This window comes from Mus caroli, unplaced genomic scaffold (assembly GCF_978045245.1).
Source record: "Mus caroli unplaced genomic scaffold, Mus_caroli_1 scaffold_10, whole genome shotgun sequence".
Lineage (NCBI taxonomy): Eukaryota > Metazoa > Chordata > Mammalia > Rodentia > Muridae > Mus > Mus caroli.
This window is the reverse complement of record NW_028227265.1, coordinates 67,867,332-67,888,637: the sequence shown is the minus strand read 5'-3', so window position 1 is coordinate 67,888,637 and position 21,306 is coordinate 67,867,332. Positions and strand designations below refer to the sequence as shown.

The 21,306-nt window shown below is 37.2% G+C and overlaps 1 protein-coding gene across 2 annotated transcripts in view; it reads left to right on the top strand.

Moving 5' to 3' along the window:
* LOC110300352 (putative ATP-dependent RNA helicase DDX60) overlaps positions 1 to 21,306 on the top strand; it is a 130,769-nt gene that overhangs the window by 13,579 nt on the left and 95,884 nt on the right. For both annotated transcript variants that reach the window (XM_029480658.2, XM_021170508.3), the window contains exons 2-12: positions 101 to 208; positions 396 to 462; positions 712 to 901; positions 2,392 to 2,733; positions 5,634 to 5,750; positions 8,614 to 8,775; positions 10,247 to 10,405; positions 13,556 to 13,697; positions 15,152 to 15,307; positions 17,123 to 17,228; positions 17,644 to 17,759. In XM_029480658.2, coding sequence (XP_029336518.1) covers positions 205 to 208; positions 396 to 462; positions 712 to 901; positions 2,392 to 2,733; positions 5,634 to 5,750; positions 8,614 to 8,775; positions 10,247 to 10,405; positions 13,556 to 13,697; positions 15,152 to 15,307; positions 17,123 to 17,228; positions 17,644 to 17,759 — 1,561 coding nt within the window. In that variant the 5' untranslated portion in view covers positions 101 to 204. The remainder of the gene's footprint in view (positions 1 to 100; positions 209 to 395; positions 463 to 711; positions 902 to 2,391; positions 2,734 to 5,633; positions 5,751 to 8,613; positions 8,776 to 10,246; positions 10,406 to 13,555; positions 13,698 to 15,151; positions 15,308 to 17,122; positions 17,229 to 17,643; positions 17,760 to 21,306) is intronic.

Below are 21,306 nucleotides of genomic sequence, written 5' to 3'. Positions count from 1 at the left end.
CATTCCTGTATTCCTGCTGCGCATTGTTTTGTTAGAGATATAGTCATTCCGGACACTTCTGTTGATAGAAAAGTTGACCGGTTTTTCTCTTGCTTTATAGATACGACATTTCATTAATAAGGACCATTGAGAGGAAACAGAGTAAAGGATATTTACATTTTTAATATTTTCCAGTTCAGGTTGAAAGCACAGATAGCAGCAAGAATGGGTAAGTTCTGATTCAAAATACTATTTACAACATCATAAAAATATATAGTGCAGAGATTAAATAGTTTACATATTCAAATAACGACATCACTGTTTCTTATTTCTCAAATAATAAGAATGAGCTCCCTCAAAAAAAGACTGACTAAAAATAATCCATTCTCTCTCTCTCTTTCTTTCTTTCTTTTTAGAAAAAAAATACACAGGTTTTTTAAAAGTAATGTCACATTTAATCTTGGAAACTATGTCAAGGGCTGAGTAAGTATTTTTTGTTGTTGTTGCAGTAATAGAGTTTTGAAATCATGTGTAATATGTAGTGTTATTTAGACGTATACAGTTATTTTAATCTGCATCTGTCTCTATGGATAGAGACATATAATTATATGCAACCATATATTCAATAATGTAGGAGATTAATGATAATAACATAACAGCACCATGTCTGTTTGGGGGGTATGGTGTCCTCCATTTGGATCTTGCTATAATTCTGTTTTATCATTGTTTTAGCTACTCCAGCTTATTCAATGATTTTGTTGAATCTGAGTTCTTTCTGATTGACGGCGACTCCCTGCTCATCACATGTGTGTGTGAGAGGTCACTTAAGCCAGGACAGAGTCTCCACTTCTTCTACCTGGTTGAGCGCTACCTGTTGGATGTTATTAGCAAAGGAGGGCAGTTTGCCATAGTTTTCTTCAAGGTAACACATTCCAACTCTAAATACTAAAATCGGAATTCACCTAATTAATTAGAGACACAGGCTCTATTTGCCGAAACTGGCCTTGGACTCAACGATCCTCTTGCCTCTACCTCCCAAGAGAAAAGATTTCAAGTGTGCACTACTATGCCTGGCTACAGCTAAAATTGGTTTTATAAAATTTTGTAAATGTTTTCAACTCTGATTGCAAAAGTGCGGAAATGATTTGGAGGTTTAGGCCCGAGGATTGAAGTTTGAAGCCTGCCTGAACCTCACATAGTGAGTTGAGTAGTCTAGCCAACTTGAAAAGTCCCTCTTAAAAGAAAAAAAAAAATCTGGAAATGCAGATTAGTGGTAGAGGATTTGCCTAGTGCATGCCAGACTGTGAGTTCAATTTCCAGCACCAAAAAGAAACAAGCCAAGACAAACCAAAACCAAAACCAAACAAGGACAAAACAAAGTCAGCAAGTTTAAAAAGAAGAGAAAAAACAATAACCTATCATTGCAGTGTTCAAGAATAAATACTATTAGATTATTTTGTCATGTGTTATGAGGTGTTTGTAGTGTTTACTGAATAGACACAGAGGCACAAGAGTGGGTGAAATTCTCCAACAGTAGCCTCAATTTTAGTCCTCCATCTGAGAACTACTCTGCCTTCGAAACTCAGCAGGAAATTTATTAAAGTACATTGTTGGGTGTATTTGAGCCCACACAAACTAACTAACTAACTAACTAACCAACCAACCAACCAACCAACCAACCCTACTTTGGTATTCTGTGCTCTGTCATAAATACTTATGATGAAATACCATATTTGGTCTCATTAATACAATTTGGACAGTTTCAAATACAGGTATATGAACCTGCTACCATATCTTCCTCTTCCTATAGTTAGAACAGCTAGCAATCTACACAAGGATTCCTGCATGGGTTGGTCCAGTTTGGAACTCATGTTAGTGTATATTTCTGAGCATTGCTGGCCAGCAGAATTTTGCATAAGGAGCTAGGGTTCTGCTCTATATTTACAGTTGGTTGTACAAATTTTGGTCTGCTGAGAAAAATTCATGCTGTTTAAGAAATGTTGTCGAAGCCTGGAATTATTCTCCAGAGTAATGTGTTCCCCTTCAGCTCCCAATTTCAGAAAGTTTACAGTCGCAAATTGCTATTTTCATAGTTTTTATGTTCTTTGTCTTCTTGAAGTGAGGTAGGATGGAAGAATTATTATAATACAGGAAGGCAAAGTATGATGAACTCTGGGTACTCTTTTGTTTTTAGGGCACCCATGCTTTTAAGTCCAAGTGGGATTTATAGCATACATTTGTGAAACAGCACTAGTGCCAATTTACTGACTATAGAACAGAAGACAAAAACCCACAAAACAAATGGCTGCATTATATTCCTTCAATGACCTTAAAACTATATGTTAACTGAGTAGGCTAGTAAAATACTAAATGATACTTTTCAAATAACATACTTTACCTCCTCTGCTGTAGGATGCTGAGTATGCATACTTCGATGTCCCCAAACTTCTGACACTGAGAACTGCTTTAATTCTGCATCTTCAGAAGAATACCACCATTGAAGTTTGGACTAAGTTTTCTAACTGCTTGTCAGAAGAGTGGAATATTTTCTTGGGTCAGAGTTGCCCATATTTCTTGATACTGGCTGATGAAGGCCTGAACGACCTGCAAACACATCTTTTCAACTTTGTAGTTATTCAGGCCTGGGCAGCAAAGGTCAATATTGTGCTCTTCTCAGGGCAAACATCTGACATCCTTCGTCTTTATGCATACTTTATGCAAAGCTCGCATGGAATGCAGATGTTCTTCAAGAAGGTAATGTATATCGAAAAGACCATGTTCTAGAACTTTATACACATTTCTAAATAAACTCAGGAAAGATGGCTCAGTGATTAAGAGTGCATATTAGTCTTGGATCCATGTTTCATAGTTCACAACTACCTATAGCTCCAGCTGCAAGGGGATTTGACAACTCTGGCCTCTGTATATACATGCACATACCTACAGACAGACAGATGGACAGACACACACACACGCACGCACACACATACACACACAGCTAAAACAAATAAATCTTTAAAAAATTAACTCTCTTGATTCAATATTGACTCTACCTGCAATAAAGAAATTATTATAGATTTAATTATTATAGATTATAGGAATATATACAATTTAATAGCAATAACAATGAATTTATACTGATAACATATAGACATTTGTCAAGTACTCCTTGTCATACAGTAGTTCTTAACCCATGGATTATTCACATATAACCATCACTGAAATCCCTTGAGGCAAGCATAAGAATAATCTATATTTAAAAATAATGAAATAGATGCTTGAATAAGTAGCCTGTTCAAAATCAATACCAAATGCGTAGTAGAATAGAATATAAACGTTATGAGAAGCAGTAACACCCTGTCCAGTGTATCCTAACATTGTGTGGTATGTGAAATACAAGTTAATAAAAGACATGGAATTGGAGGCCAAGGTATGTCTCTGCTGCTGAGATCTGCTAGTCAAATGATTGATCATGTGGTTACCTTTAATGAGAACACACTGGAGCTGCTTAAAGAAGGAAAAGACAGAAATGGATTTATTTTTTTTATAAATAACTTCATTCAATAAATCATTTGCTTTTCAAACAATCTGTATTCTATATTGGTATATTTGAGAACTAATTGACATTTTCAGAGTCAGCACATGTGCAGACTTTATAAATAAATCTAGTTTGCTTACTTTTTTTAGTAGTTAAGGCAAATTCTGCATATAGATATTATTTTATATCTTATTGAAGTGGCTTAGCTTTAGAAACAGTTGACATGTGTCCCTCTTTAAGAATTGCATCATATTCATCATCATACATTTGCATACATGCAAATGGTTGTCATGACTTGATGGGGTAGTATCCTTTGCTTTTGTTAGGATTCCTATTATTAAAGTATTCCTAACTCCGACTGCTAGCTGGGAGCAGTAACAGGCCTGGGCTCTGTTTTTATACCTTTGGCAAGTATTAAATACAGAGTTTATGTTGTAGTTCTTTTTTCTTTTCATAGACTGGGTCTCACTGTGTAGCTCAGGCAGGCTTAGAACTCATGAAGATCTACTTTCCTCTGTATCCCTGAGTGCTGGGATTAAAGGCATATGCCACCGTACCCTGCCTGAGTTTATAATATTTTGTTGAGAGCAGTTTCTGCATCTGAGGTCTGAGAAAGCTTGCAAAAAATGTGCCTAGAATAAATTTTCATTAACATTCACCTTAAAGAAGTTTTATTATTATTTTTTTTAACATTAACCTGTAAAAGTAACTTTTATTCACTTATAAAAGTTCTCATTGTCTTGGAGGCTTCCTGCCTCTGTCTGCTATTCTAGGCCTAGTCCTAGAAGTGTCAAGCCCTCATGTAGTATAATCTAGGTGTAGAATACGTTTAGTCGATGAGACTTACTCTTGAATAAGATCACCCTTTCTTAAGTTATTTTTGATCTCTGGCTGGCTGAATCGATTCAGCTGTTCTGGCTCAAACTCCTCTCTAAGCTGACTGATTCAATCTGGCTTTTTTCCACTTCTGAATTGCTCTGATTGGACTCAAACTAACTGAATTTGCTCCAATCTTCTGGCTCCTTCTCATTCTCTGGCTCATTCGGTCTTCACCTGTGGCTCATTCTCTCTCTGAAACCTGTCTCTGTACAACTCAAACTGTCTCTCTGTCTCTGTCTCCCTGTCTCTCTGTCTCTCTGTCTGCACTGCCTCTCTTCCCATTCCCATTATGAGAGTTGGGCAGATCTTAGTCTGTCAGAGCTTTCTCTGATTCAGCACTTTGTCTGCCACTCAGTTAGTCACCACTTTCAAACACAGCTGCTTCCACCTACAAACTAATTTTACCTTCATTGTTTGGGATTAAAAGTGTGTACTAAGGGCATGTTTGTCTTTCAGCCAGAGGGATTAAAGGTGTGTGCTAAGGCTTAGCCACATCACAACTAGAAACAGGATTTTCCAGTAAACAACACAATCTCGGGTTTCACAGTGTGAACAAATATCCTGCAACATTAACCAATTTGAGGCCTACTTGAAATAGAATTTAAAATACAGTGTCATTGAAACTGTTGGCCAGAACTGTTTCCAGTGCCACTGGTGCGCTATGGGGAGAGAGTCTCATCTCTTCTTAGGTGCTTGGTTGAAATTTGTGCTGGTGAAACACAGTGAATTTTTTTGGAGGGGAGGTTTGTAAATGTATCATATTATGATCATGGTCAATTTTCTAAGTCATTGAACTGTACATTTAAAGTGACTAAAGTGCTGGGCGGTGGTGGCACATGCCTTTAATCCCAGCACTTGGGAAGCAGAGACAGGCGGATTTCTGAGTTTGAGGCCAGCCTGTTCTACAGAGTGAGTTCCAGGACAGCCAGGGCTATACAGAGAAACCCTGTCTCGAAAACAACAACAACAAAAATAATAATAAAATAAAATAAAGTGACTAAAGTTTGTATTATTTTTACCTTTGTGAAACTGCTAAGATAAAGTGCTATTTTAAAAGGCAAAGATAAATAATTAGTGCCTGAAAATGCATGTACACCTTGCTGACCATCCTCGGTTACATTAGTGGGAATTTTAAATTGAGAACTGCTTTGTAACGTGAGTTTACCTTACATTTCTGAGTTTAATCATTGGGAAATAATAATTTTATTTATGACAATTTTCATACTTGGTTTTGCAGGAAAAGAGAATGATCATGATTGTTTACAAAAGCCTGATTCAACAGTTGGAAAAATACAGAGATATGGCTTTAGCACGTCTGTTTGGAGATTTAAAATTCAATGATATGGAAGAGAAGGTAATAGAACTTGAAAAAACACTTTTTAGTTGAACTATCTTTTAAAAAGTGTGTGTGTGTGTGTGTGTGTGTGTGTACATGCACTCACACAGGCACATGTGCTGTGTGTATAAAGGTCAGAATATAGCTTTGTATATAACTCCTACCATTTCACCTTGAGACCAGCCATCTTCCAGGGTTTCCCTGGTTTAACGGATAAAGTAATAGGTCTACTGTAGCAGTGGCGAGTATGAAAACTACTAGCCACCTTTCCCCTGTTCCTGATCAGCATAGAAATGTCTCCCCTTTTAAGTAGGACTAAGATAAAGATGTGTCTAGACTCTGATGTAAGGACTCTGAGATTCTACTATTGCTTATATTGTGAACATACTGTAGATATAGCATAGTCCCTAACATTCTTTTTGTCACATTGCCTTAACAAATTTTCTAATAACTGCATTCCCGGTATATATATATTTCATCATGGTGTATTATTTTGTTAATATGGTCTTGGGTTCTGTTTGCTGTATTTCCTGTTCAACTTTTGCCTTGGTTGGCATTGCAATACTTTAATTTTCATTCTTTGTATTGTCTAAAATTTATTTGTAAGGTTTTATGTGACTCATGCAAAATATTAGACTGTTAGCACTTCCTTTTTAATATTCTGAAATACTGTCTAGATAATTGGAATTATTCAGACTTCTTTGAAATTCTCTATTTGAAACTTGCTGTATATTTGCCCAGGTGTTTTCTTTGTCATTTTATATAGCTCATGGATATTGGTTTACTTAAACCTACTAATTCCAAGAGAATCAGTTTTATAGTTTGTTCCAGGAAATTAGCAACTTTACTTTTTCAAGTTGTTTCTATCGAAGTTTCTGAAGTAGACTTTAAAAAACTTTGCAGTTGTTTTCTGACTCAGTGTTATTCTCTCTCCTATTTTTATTTCATACTTTTGTCATTTCTCTTATTAGTTTAATAATGTTTTCTCATTTCAGCTTGAGTTTGAATTAGATATTTAGACTTTTATTCTCTTAGGTTATGGTTTTGTCTTTTACTTTTGATTTTCTTGTTTCTTTCATTTTTGTTTCTTTGAGCAGAGAATCTTCTCACTGTTGCTGTTAAATGTTGTTTAGTGTTAGGATTTTTCTCTGAACACTGTTTCCATTGCATCACGTAGATTTTGAAATAGAGACAATAATTTTCACTGTATTCCATAGTTTATGGTATTTACTGATTTTATTATAATTTTAAAGAAATTACATAAATTCAGTCGGTCTTTTTTTTTTTTCCTCACATGAATGACTTAATAGAAAATTTAAAATCTGGGACAGGAATGGTGGGACAGTGGTTAAGAACAGTGACTGCTCTCACAGAGGACCTGCGTCTCATTGCCAGCCCTCACATGGTGCTTCACGACCATCCATAGCTCCAGTAACAGGGGATCTGATCTCGCTTTATGACACCGGTGGGCATCAAGCACGCATATGTGCAGGCAATACACTCGCACTTAATATAAAAGAATAAATCTAAAAAGAAAAAGAAAATTAAAAATTCCTGATGAAAAAATTTTCTTTGAAAATAGCATTTACATATCTAGGGCAGATTCAGTACTTCTTGTGATTGCTCTAATTTACTCTTTAATAATACCAATCGTTCTTATTCTTGCAAGGATTTGGAATCTCTCTTTGGTCACTACAGTGTCTTGAGGTGAGACAAGTATGACAGGGAACTGGACATCCTCTCCAGCTGTGCTATTCTATTTCTCCTTTATATATTTCTTCATTGTTGCTTTCCAGGACTACTGTTTTCTTCCTTCCTTCCTTCCTTCCTTCCTTCCTTCCTTCCTTCCTTCCTTCCTTCCTTCCTCTCTCTGTCTTCCTTCCTCTCTCTGTCTTTGTCTCTCTTCTTTCTTTCTTTCTTTCTTTCTTTCTTTCTTTCTTTCTTTCTTTCTTTCTTTCTTTCTTGACTAGTGCAGCAGAGGTGATTTTGCACAGAATACCCATAAAAGCACTCAGAAGGTTGATGGTTATGACGTGTGTTGCTTTTAGTCATGTAGATTACCCACCCCGCTATATACACGTGTGTTTTAAGGCGCAGTGTCATTACTTAGAGGTAAGACGCACATGGCCTTAAGTGACATCAGTGTATTTTACAGTAGTTAGGTTATGCTGGTTGTGCATTATTTTTGTTACTTTTCTAAACTATTGCACACATATTTTGTGACTTGATTAAAATTCTTACAATTGTTATTTTATGGGCATATGGACATATTTCTTGAATGCCAAACATTTAATGGTTGGAAGGTTTGCTTTTACAAATAATTCTGTTATGAACACCTTCGTGCATATGTCTTTGGGCAGGTTTTTGATTGTTCCTTTAGTTTAGCTCTTTAGAACTTGAATGAGAAATATTAGAATATTGAATGGCAATTCAGTGTATTGTCCTATGCCTTTTCTTAAACCTTTGCCTGTTTATAACCTCATTAGGAAAGCATATGCGAAGTGGCATACCTTAATTTCTAAAACTGTTATTTAAGTATTAAAAGACGAAAAAGCACTTGATATCATGAAAATAAAAACCCCTGAAGTTGTTATATTACTGAAGAATTTAACTTTTTCCTGTTTTCTCATGATTTATGTTTCATTAGAGAATAATTATTTAAACAGTCATGGATTTTCTTGTTGATTTTATGTGCATGTATTTGTTAACAGTTTTGTTAAAAAGTTCTAAAATAATTTTATCGCTCAAAATTTTTGCTTGTATTTTTTTTAGTGGAACTAGCTTCAGTTTCTATGTCAACCCATTTCTTACTATATAATCACTGATGAATAAATATAGTTTTCTACATGTCACAACCTGTTACCATTTTCTACTGTGCCAGGTATGTGAAACTGTATCTCTGCTGAAACAACTCTGGCCAGAAGGATCTGACATCCGACGTGTCTTTTGTGTCACCTCATGTTCTCTCTTCTTGGAAATGTACCACTGCTACTTAGAAAACAGAGAGAAAGGAGCATCTGAGGAGATGTCCAAAGTCCAACAGGTGTGGTTGATACACTGGGATACAGTTTGTTACACTGGGATACAGATTGTTACAGTGGGATAAAGGTTGTTGCAGCAGGATACAAGTTGTTACACTGGAATACAATATTGATTTCTACTGTTGCTTTTTTATTATTTTTTCCCTACCATTTTCCCCATGTGGCACTGGAATTTTCTCTTGTTTATATGAACTTCAAAAATAGGAAAATTCCTACAATTCCTGTTATAAAGAACTATGCTCTTCAATGATGTAGAGTGTTACATACAGGTCTTTCATGTAGGATCTATTTAGCTTAAGTCACCCACAAGCAGGCAAAGGAGAAACTACCTACTACATGCTTTGGGTTTTTTCTGTGCATAGTGCAGGAAATGCTCAGGAAAGCTTTGCAAGATAGGGATTGTTATTTCTAGTCCACGTTTTAGAGAACTGACTTTAGGCTTTTGAGAGTAACAGTCCTCCAACTCAAGGTATTAGATAATAAATAGGTTGAATTCAGATTTATCTTGTGGAAAGCTCTCACTGACTTTGAAATATACTCTCACATTGTGGTGCCTTGATACCCTACTAACTGGGGAGGTAATACTGTTCTTAGGTGTCTTTATTGCAAAAACGGTCAAGAATCTGGTGGCCAGTTGAGATTTAGCTATGACTAAACAAACATCCATCTCTGCATCTATGTGCCCATGGGCACATAGGTAAATACACAGGCTCACATACCATGCTATATATATGAAATCTGAGTACTGCGGAATCTCAGCTCAAGAATCCTGTTAACTTTCTTGATTTCAGAAATGGACAAGGACATGTTTTTAATATTTTGCTTTGTAGTATCTCCTTAAATATAATTTTTAATGAAACCTTTTTATAGGATTAGACATCCTGTTTTAAATCACCCCAAAATCACGATAGTAAGTCAAACTTTTCTCTTTGGAACTTCTAACCGTTAGACCCTCTCTATCATCCTATAGATCTCCCATGAAGTCGTCTTGCTTGACAATAGGATGATCCTGTTGACCCAGATGCTAAATACGTCTACTACCTATACCCGTTGTCATTCTGCAGATACACCTTTTAGATACATTGATAGCCTGCTGACCTCATGCTGGTAGCTCATAGAATTGCCTTAGAATATGATACATGGATAGAAGAGAGTACTTATCATGTAGCCCAACCACCCACGGTCCTGTGAAACCTTTCCTTCATCACATGGATTATTAGCTTAACCATGGTGCTCCTGAGATACTGAATCATGCCACGTGCCAACTGCTGCAAAGCTAGAAGCTTCCTTTTGCCTTTCTCTCAAGCATGTTTAAGTGCAGATTGGTTTCTGGGTATGTACTGACACAAAAGTAAAGAATGTGTGGCTACAGAATTCCCACATAAAAGAGCTTGCTTACAGTTTGTACTTATGAAAACTGAGTATATGGTCTCCCAGCCTGTTGTTCTCGGCTCACCATTTTATTTCCTTCAGAAAACAGATAATTGCTTAACCCTGAAGGACATGGAAGACTTTTGTAAGCTACATTGCCTCAGTGTGGCTCTTCTGCTCCATGTACCTCTCTCTCAAAGAGCTCGCTCAAGATTCATCACTTCTAATTGGATTCAGGACCTCAAGACTGTCTTAAAAATGGTAAATATAATCTTCATTCACTTGTACTTCTGTTTTGACTACGTGATACATAAAAATCACAATAACCTTTGAGGCAGATTTACACAGTGTCGTGATAAGCATTGAGGTCTTGAGAGGCTGTCATGCTTAAATCAGTCACTTGGACTAGTTTTAACAATTGAATTAGGTAGCAATAGCAAGCATTGTGGCATGTATCCAACCCCAGATTCCAGAGATTTTCCTTCTTGAAATTCTAACCAGTACCCCCAGAGCTCCCTGGGACTAAACCACCAATCAAAGAAAACACACGGTGGGACTCGTGGCTCTAGTTGCATATGTAGCACAGGATGGCCTAGTCTGTCATCAATGGGAGGAGAGGCCCTTGGTCCTGTGAAGGTTCTATGCCCCAGTATAGTGGAATGCCAGGGCTAGGAAGTGGGAGTGGGTGGGTTGGGGAGCAGGGGGAGGTGGGGAGCAGATAGGGGATTTTTGGAGGGGAAATTAGGAAAGGGGATAACATTTGTAATGTAAATAAAGAAAATATCTAATACTAAAAAAAGCTACTAAAGTATACTTAGGCAGGAATGTATATTAAGTTATACTATTTTAATGTAAACTTGATAGAAAAAAATTCTTGTCAGGATCAAGGTTTTATGTAATTAACTAGGAAGTTTCCAGTGACCATCACATTATACGTTGAGAAGGAGCTGAGGACATCAATACAATGCTTTAATTTTTTTTTTTCCATTACGGATTATGGGTAGAGAGAATATGGAGACCTTAGGAAAACTGAAAGCAAAAATTCCTTTAGAGTCTTCCGTACAAATCTTGTATTAGAACCTGTTAACCTTTCAGTTTATCTTTTCCATTTTCAGTGCACAGATATTTCTATTGGAAAACTAAAACATTGCATAAAATAAAAACTAATTCCAGAATGAATTTAAAGTGGACGTGGCCATGCTGTAATCCCAGCACTTATGAGGCTAAGACAGAAGGAGCTCTGCAAGGTGGCGGCCAGTGTATGTTACACCATCAGGCTCAGAACAACCTCCGATACACAGTGAGACCTTGTCTCAAAAGAAAAATTTATTTTCTTTTTTTTTTCAAGTTCTTTTTTATTCTATTCTATTTTTTTATTATTATTATTCTTTAACCTATTTTTACAGTCTAGTCATTATTCCCCTCCTGGGTTTGGTGTGTCTTCTCTCACTGAGGCCAGACCAGGCAGTCCTCTGTTGTATCTGTGTCAGGGGCCTCAGACCAGCTCATGTGTGCTGCCTGGTTGGTGGCTCAGTGTCTTTCTTTTTGTTATGAATTAAAGAAATATCTATTGAATTACTATTGATTGTTTCCTCCCATTGTGGTCCAAAATCTCAAAACCTACATAGTTCTTCATCTTTTCAATGTGCCTTTGTTCTTTACTTAGGTTTCCCTGTTCACGTTTGGGCTGTCAAGAGTAGGGTTGCTAAGGATATCCGTATACATTTTTTTCTTTTAAATACTTTATTATGAGATATTTTAGGTTAATATATTAAATCTACTGATGTCTGTAAAGTAAACATTGTGGCAGTAGTATTGCACTTTGGCTTTTGTCATAAACTTATTTCTCAGTTAAATTGTTTTGTAATTGAAATCTGCAGTTCGTGTGAGTGCCAGATACAGACTTGAATGGATGTCTTCTATGTCCAACTTTTATTTATGAAGAATTTTTGACATTTTTTTTAAACACACAAAGGAAGTGCTTTAGGTCAAAAGACAATATAAGAATCTTTACATATTTGACAGTGTTCTAAGGTGGCCTGGAAGGATGTACCTGATCACAAATGGCGGCTTCTTTTTCTTCCTCACGCTGAGAATCATTACAGTGTGTATTTTGTTTTATTTTACTATTTATTTTTTAAATTCACTTTATGTCCCTATCTTAGCCCCACCCTTACAAATCCCTCCCCCCCATTGCCTTCTCCCCTTCTTCCAAGAGATGGAGAGCCCCTCTTGGGTACCACCTCACCCTGAGGCATCTAGTCCCAGCATGTCTAAATACATCATCTCTCACTGAGGCCAAAACAAGCAGTCCAAGTAGGGAGGGAGGGGATCTAACAGCAGGGAACAGAGACTGAGAGAGCCCCCCTTCCACTTGTTAGGGGAACCACGTGAACACTGAGCTGCACATTTGCTACAAATATGTCAGCCAGGGGTTAGTTCCAACTCCTGCATGTTCCTTGTTGGTGGCCCAGGCTCTGAGCCCCATGGTCCTAGGTTAGTTGATTCTGTGAGTATTCTTGTGGTGTCCTTGACACCTCCGAATTGCTCACTTCTATCCCCCACTCTTCCACAAGACTCCCAGGCTTTGCATGCTGTTTAACTGTAGGTCTCTGCATCTGCTTCCATCTGCTGCTGTAGAAGCCTCTCAGGAGACAGTTGTGCTAGGTTCCTGTCTGTAAGCATAGTAGAGTATCATTAATAGTGTCAGGGCTAGCTCTCTCAAATGGAATGGATCTCAGTTAAGTTCTAGTCAAAGGGAGAGTGGGTGAAGAGACCTCAATCAGGATGCTCTCATTTTGACTCTGTAAACCATATCACTGAAAGAAGACTCATCTACCCAGGACTAAGTGCTGTTTGTGTGGACATTCTGTGTTATAGTGGAATATCAATGCACAAACTTATGTTGGGTGAATAACCATCAGCGTGGGTATATGGGAATATCTGAGTTTGAAAGGTTTATTGCTTTCTAGAATCCTTGGCAGCCCAACTCTTGACAGCCCAAAAGTGAACAAGGAAGCCTATGAACCACATTGAGAAGAAAAGGAATTTTCTTTTTGAGACATGGTTTCACTGTGTATCGGAGGTTGTTCTAAGCCTGACGGTGTAACATACACTGGCTACCACCTTGCGGTGCTCCTCCTGCCTTAGCCTCATAAGTGCTGGGATTACAGCATGGCCACAACCACTTTAAATTCATTTTGGAATCAGTTTTTATTATATGCAATGCTTCAATTTTTAAGGAACAAGGCATAATCCTTATTCATCTTAAATGCATTTACATTGCTAATGATAATTGGGGCAGCCCTTCCATTTGCCTTTCCTTAGGTTTAGAGAGGCAAATGGGGTTGCTCTTTGTACTACTGTGGGCATAAAAGCTGTCAATAACTTTGTTTTACTTTTGATTTTCAGAAAAAGTGGTGCGAGTATTTTATCCTAAGTAATTTGGATATGTTTGAATCTTGGAGTCTGAATTTACTTCACCTTTCTGACTTAAGTGATGAGCCTTTGTTGAGGAATATTGCTTTTTACTATGAAAATGAAAATAAAAAAGGTATCAGTGAACTATATAAATATCACCTTCCTTTAGAGAGAAAGTTCAGAAAGAATTTAAAGTATCAAAACCATTAAAAATTCTTTTTTATTTATTTTATATTCCAATATCAGCTCCTCCATTACCCCTTCATGAAGATCTTTCTCCCATTCCTCCTTCCCCTTCTCCTCTGAGAAGGGGGAACCACCCTCTGGGTATTACCCCTACCCCTCACTGTGGAACTAGGTGCATCCTCTCTCACTGAGGCCAGACACAGTGACACAGTTAAAGGAACAGGATCCACAGGCAGGCAACAGATTCAGGGATTGTACCACTCCAGTGGTTGGGGGATCCACGTGAAGACCATGGTGCATATCTGTTCTATATATGTGGGAAAGGGGTGGGTTGTGGTGGGGTCCAGCCCATGGGGTATTTGCTCTTTGGTGATTTGATCTCTGGGAGCCACCAAGGGTCCAGGTCAGTTGACTTTGTTGATTTTCCTGTGGAGTCCCTATTCTCTTTGAGTCCCTCAATCCTTCCTCCAACTCTCGATAAAACTCCCAAGCTCCATTTAATGTTTGTTTTTGGGTTTTTGTCAAACCATTTCTTAAATGTCTGTTGTATAAATAGTTATCATTTTCCAGTTTCCCAGTCTTTGTTTAAAATTTTTATTTAGTGGTAATCAGAATGAATGTAGTAATCCAAATATTTTTCAACTTAATATTATTCTGTAAGTATTTTTGTTAAAAGCATGTGTTTATGTGTTAGACATTTCATAACAGTTCATTTTCACACATGGTATACAATGTTTATTATAAAATCACTCTCATTAATAAAAACATCTCACTATTATTAGATACTTAGAGATTTTTAAGTCTTTCCAAGAGATAAACGATAATCCCTACACTTTCTTTGTGTAAGGTTTTTTTGTTGTTAGAATAATTTTTTCTTGTGTTTTTATAGTCAATGGAAAATAAAACATATTTTGAGAGACTAGTACTTGAGTGTTATTGAAATGTCTTTTACATCAAGATTTGGTTTCTTCATATTGTTCCATTTTTATGCATTGGAATAAATTAGCTACTTATAAACTAGCGATTCTTTGCTAATTCTTATTTTAGTTTTACTTAGTGGGTACAAGGTTATGTGTGGTATAATATTTTTATTATCTTAAAATAAGTCTTTACTGTTGGTTATTATTAGTTAAGACAGTTTTTAATATTAAGATGTAAAACAGAAAAGCAAGATTGGTTTTAAGATGCATCAGGGATATCATCCACAGAGTGATCATTTTCATTTAGATTCAGTCTGAAGCCTACTGAAAAGTCCTCTGTTTGCCTCGTATTTCAGAGCAGGCCGACTTGAGTGAAGATGTGTGTGTGTGTGTGTGTGTGTGTGTGTGTGTGTGTGTATGTGTATGCTTCTAGGCATGAGTCGGTTGTTCTTAATACTGAGTAATTTTAATTCTGGTCCAGGCCTGGATTTGAATGTGGGGGATGCCATCATGAACGAGTATGTACATCTCTGGGACACTGTGTCAAAGTTGGTCAGAAAGTTTGATGTGGGAAAATCAATTCCTTTGAGAACAACAAAAGTTCATTTTCTTGAAAAGACACCATCACCAATCAAAGGTAATTTATTCCCATCTTAATTTTGAGGAAAAAAAAACCCTTAACATCTCCAAGTAGAAATCATTTTTGTGTGTTTTAAATAGTTGTCATGTTCATGTGCTAGTGTGTGCTTTGACTCATATTAAAAACTTGTATTTTTTTTACATTTGTGTGTTTTATTGTAAATAAGTTTGCCAATTTAAAAATAAAAAACAGATCTGAGTGAATTCTATTTCTAGCAAGTGAAGATTTTCTTTGTGTAATAGTAGTGGATGAAATACACTCAGATTCTCTTACATTGTTTTAGTTCCACTTAAAACAATAGAATGGGAGAAGCCAGCAAGGTAGCTCTGGGGAAGCTGAGACCCACCTATGCCAGTTCAGAGTCTACTGTGATGCCACACTTAGCATCTGTGTTATATAGTAACAAAAACAACCTATAGCTGTGTGTTAGAGGGGAAGAAAGAGAGTCTGAAGAATAAAACAAAGCCAGCAATCATTTTAGAAAGCTTTTGCCCAAATCACTGCAAGCACAGATGTAAAGATGGTTGTGTCTTTCCTGGTAGCAGGCACAGGAGCCAAGGCCAGGGCCAGGTGGTGGTGGAACTCAGTCTTCACACAGCCCAAGCTAATAAGAACAATAAGTCAAAGGTTAGCGTCCGCTAGACCAGCCTGTAATGAACAGAGGTGAAAAGGAGTCACACTAGGTCTGGAGCATAATAAAGTACTCTTGAGATCTCTACCTTGGAAGACAGGAGGTAGATTGCATTGGTAATCTTGGGATGGAATACACTCTAATTAGGAAGCATCTTCAGTGAGGAACAAGAGAGGTAGGATATTCTCCAGTTCCTATTATGACTCTGGCTGAGAGCTATTCTCTTGCTTCTGGTTTGATCTTTGTGGATGGTAAAGAGAAAAGTACTTAAACTAACTGTTACAAAAGGTATCTGGGCAAACACAGGAACAGCGGGCATCAGGAGAATTATGAACCACATGTTAAATAAAGAGTATTCATTAGTCCATTATAATAGCCATAAAATGCTTGTGATCTGTCTGTCTATTTATCATCCATACATCGATATTTTTATTCATCTATCATATATACATCTATCTTTTTATTCATCTATCTGTCTATCTATCTATCTATCTATCTATCTATCTATCTACCTATCATCTATTGATCTGATCTATCATCTATTTGTCTGCCTGTCTGCCTGCCTGCCTGTCTGTCTGTCTTATCATTTTGTCATCTATCTACCTGTTATTGCACATGCTTGTTTATAAACCAAAAGGAAGTTCAAAGGAGGTACTGTAATAATACCAATCACATAACCTTTGTTTTTCTCTCATTTCAATTTCATTTTTTGACACTGTGTAAGTGACCTCTCAAATTGCTATCTATCTTTAGATTTCTTATCTCTTAGTAGAAAATGATGAAGGGACTAAACATTAGAAAGTAAGCACCACAGGAATTATCTATCTACTATTATATATCTCTCTATTAATAATATGTCATCTTCATCATCATTATTATCATCATAGCCTTATATCTCTCAATGTATCTGTCTATTTACCCAGCTGCCTACTTATTTAATTTAATGACATATTTACTTAGATTTATTTATTTATTTATTTATCTATCTATTTATTTATTTTCTATTATGTTCCAAAAGACTCAATGTGGGAAATAGTTTTATGTGCATGATTGGAATTAGACTATAAAATATAAATAAAGTAAATATAAAATATTTTTAAATGTGAAAATTTAGAAAACAGTTATTATCTTCCTATCTGAAAATTTCACATTTAAATTGATGACAATTTTCTCATTTACAGAAAGTTCCCAGGAGATGATGCCAAATTTAGGTTTTATTCCAATGTCATGCAATTTAGTTGATGAGTTTACTGGAGACATTTTGAAAGACTTGCCTTTCCTAAGGAGGTAAGGCCTAAATATGTTTTAGTAAATACCTGTTTGGAATGGATAAGTTACTTATTAAAGGTTCTTTGAAAAAAAAAACCTCTCCTGAATAAACTCCAAAAACATGGCAGATTTAAGACAATAGATTATATGTGCAACATATTGTCTGTTGACCTTCTTTATGACATCTATATGATTTTAATTGGAAAACAAAGCACCTCACCATTATGATAAATTATTGAAACAAGCAATGTTTGAGAGTGTTGAAGACATGAGGAGGTCCTGGTTTCTGAAATTTCTAATAAAATGCTCTTTGGATTCTACCACACATCTTGTATCCCAGGAAGAGGAAAAGGAATTATAGTTTTCAAAGTTTTACAAGGTGTTGGATTTGGAGGCATGAAATGTGAAATATGCCTTTCTTTTTGTTTTCCAGTGATGACCCCATTGTTACGTCACTGGTAAAGCATAAGGAGTTTGATGAGCTTGTGCACTGGCACTCCCACAGACCTCTCAGTGATGATTATGACAGGACAAAGGTGAATTCTGGAGGTGAGCATGCAGATTCAGCTGAAAGAATTTCAAACTATTTCACTCTTCCCTTTGTTTCAATGGGAAACACATTATGAACACAAATGAAAAGTGTTGAGGAAGAACAATCATTAAGGCATTCAGATGTGTAACAGGGAGAATGTTAACAGGGAATTATCACTTTGATTCTTGGTGGTTGGTTATTCATATGGAACTTGTAGGTGTCTTAGGGAGAGGAATGTATATGTGCTCTTTGGTTCATGAGCTTGTCACTGTGTTAAGGAAAGATGGTTTGCAGTTTAAGGAGTCTAGATGTTCTTTGAATTCTAATAAATGGAGATTAAGCTCACAGTTTTATGGCAGTGATTTATTGCCCAGGATAAGAGCTTTATATTTTCCTACGTAGTAATTCAAGGAACCAGATAGTCTTCTTCTTGATTCTTCCTTCTTTAGCTTATTCATGCATACATACTGGGAATTATTAAAAAACAAAAATCAACCACCAGGAAAGGTTACTCATGGAGCCCTGCTGATCACTGCTGAACTATTGAATACTGAAGGGTTATGGAGAAAAGACACTCATTATCTTCAGTTGTGTACCATTGGTAGTTGTTCAAACTCACAGACAAACGAATAATCATGATTAAAATGAATGGGTCATGAATCAAAACAAAAATATATGAGTTTGGAAAAGAGACTTCAGGGAGATGGGAGAGATGACAGAGTAAAAAGAAGATAAAAGAGAATAGGGGTAAGTGTGGTGGTTTGAATATGCTTGGCCCAGAGACTGGCACTATTAAGAGTTATGTCCGTGTTGGAATAAGTGTGGTCTTCTTGGAGGAAGTGTGCCACTTTGGGCCTGGGGTTTGAGACACTTCCTTAGCTGCATGGAAGTCAGTCTTCTCCTGGATGCAGTGAGATCAAGATGTAGAATTCTCAACTCCTTCTCCAGTGCCATGCTTGTCTTGGATGCTACTATGTTTCCTGCCATGGTGATAATGGTCTGAATCTCTGAACCTGTAAGCCAGCCCCAATTAAATGTTGTCCTTTATCATAGTTGCCTTGGTCAGGATGTCTGTTCACAGCAATGGAAGCCCTAACTAAGACAGAAGTTGGTATCAGGAGTGGGGTAAGGCTGTGATAGGGCTGACCATGTTTTTGTTTGGAGGAATGTGGATTTTGAGACTTTAGATTTGGAAAGTCATAGAATGCTTTAAGTGAGACTCAATGGATTATTCTAGTAGGAATATGGAAGACATTGGTGCTGAGGGTGATTTGAACTCTGGAGATCATTATGATGTTTTGATGAAGAATGTTGCTGCTTTTGCCCTTATCTGAAGAGTCTGTCTGAGACTAAGGTAAAGAGTTTCAGAATAATTGCATAGACAAAGGATGTCTCACAAATGCCCAGAAGAAACTTTGTCTTCTGGTTTACTCTCATTAAAAGCATTTGGATCAAGCATAGAAAGCTTAAAAAGAAAAAGTACAAAATGTATGGTTCAAGGAATAAAGGGAAGTAAAATTGAGCTGAATCCAAGTTCAGGGAGATATGATCTCAGTGCAAGATTCCACCCAGCAAAGCTTATTGTTTGTGTTTGTAGTTAAACAAGAAATAGTTATGTCATGTCAGATGTTATTACCTGGTTATTGTTTCATTTGGAATGAACTACAATCCAGAAATGAAGGGCATACTTGTGATCCAGATCTTAAGGCTGGAAGACACAATCTTTTGATCCAGATCTTAAGGAATAGTGGCCATGAAATGCCAGGGACCAGCCTCAGCATTGAGAGGGGCTCTGAAAGAAGAGGTGTCTGGGAGCAGAGAAAAGAATGACTAGAAGTCAAATTGTGGGTCCAAGTTGGCAGCCTAGGTTCTGCTGAGATGGTTTTCCAGACCCCCTCCCCGTCTCTGCTTCGCCTCCCTAGCCCCACCCCCTTTCTGTGTGTGTTCTCTGTTATAGACAGGTTTTTTGTTTGTTTGTTTGTTTTTGTTTTGTTTGTTTGTTTGTTTTTTCTATTATAAAAACCGTCTCTGCTAGAAAAATTCTAAAAGCTATCTGGATGGTTCATGGGTTTTTCTGACCAAAGTCAAAAGAGCTGCTATAAAAAAGTATTGGCCTTTTGACCAAGTCAGAAATCTTGGTAATGCAAAATTCTTGAAGAGTTATTTTGTTCTCCAGAGATCTCCATACAGCTCAGCTCTTGCTAGAGAAAAATTCTGAAGAACTGCTATCACTTTCTGCTAGCTCATTTCATGCAGACCAAAAGTCCATTTTTTAATTTACATATCAATTCAGTTATTTATTCCAGGTTCCCTTCTGATTATCCTATGAATCAGCATCCTGTGACCCCAGCCCTTTGATTCTTAGGAAACAGCAAGCACACATTTTCTTTTAATATTGCAAAAGAATTTAGAGGTCTTCTTTCTGTCTCTGTTAAGAACAGAGAATAAACTAGCTGGTTGGGACCCTGTCTTGAAATTACCATTTCTACCACACTTGGGTCTAACCTTGCTGTGTCCCAGGCTGACCTTGAATTTAGGAATCTGTCTGCTTTGTATCTTCCTGCCTTTTATCTTTCTGACAAGCTTGCTCATTAATGCAGCTGCCTTTGTTCCTTTAGCCCCTCATAAAATTCATATTGTATCCTATTTTTTGCGAAGTTGAGTAATTATATATTTTCAAACTCATGTGTGTATCCAGAGCTCTTTGCCTTAAGGGCTGTCCTGAAGGTCCTAGTATTTACTATTTGGCTGAGACATTAGCCACATCTTCCACTCCTGGATTTATGCTGTCTCTGATTATCATGAAGTCATTAATGTTAACAGAGAGAACATTCCTTGGAGGAATGTGAAAATATGTGCATTATTGGCTCTTACCAGGTCCTTGTCCCAGGGGCAGGAACCTGGTCATTCTGTCCCCACCAGGGCTTCTCAGGGCTCAGCAATGAAAAGTTTAGGCCCATTCATGGTAGTATACACCTTTAATCCTTGGAGACAAAGGCAAACAGATCTCTGAGTTCAAGGACAGCCTGGGACAGAGCAAGTTCTTGGTGAAGAAAAGTTTAATCCAGGCATAGTGACTCTCGCCTTTAATCTCAGGATTCAGGAGACAGAGCCATGCAGATCTCTGAGTTCAAGGTCAATTTAAAGAGCAAGTTCTAGGTTAGCCAAGCTTAGGCAGTAAAGGAGTTGGAAAAGAAAGCTGTAAAAGAAAGGGGCCATGTTCCAGACTCTGTTGCTTTGTCCACATGGCTTTAGAGTCAAGAATAGAAAGGACAACTGGGACAGTTGTTGCTGGTTAGCAGGAGCTAAGAAATTAGTGGTGATTAAGAAGAGACTAGCATCACTGAAGTGAAATCTTCTGAGAAGTGTTTTCTAAGAGAATGAAGAAGCTGTGTTTCAGAGATTGCCAAGGTTATACTGGTGCTGCAGCTGGACTTGGTAATGTGTAAGAATCACCCAGGTGGCACTGGTTTTGAAGGCATGAAGAGGTCATGGAGAGCAGCTGAGGCTTGGGACTGTGAGAGGCCAAGAGAGGCCACTAGTGAAAGTGCAGCCTCAGTTGCA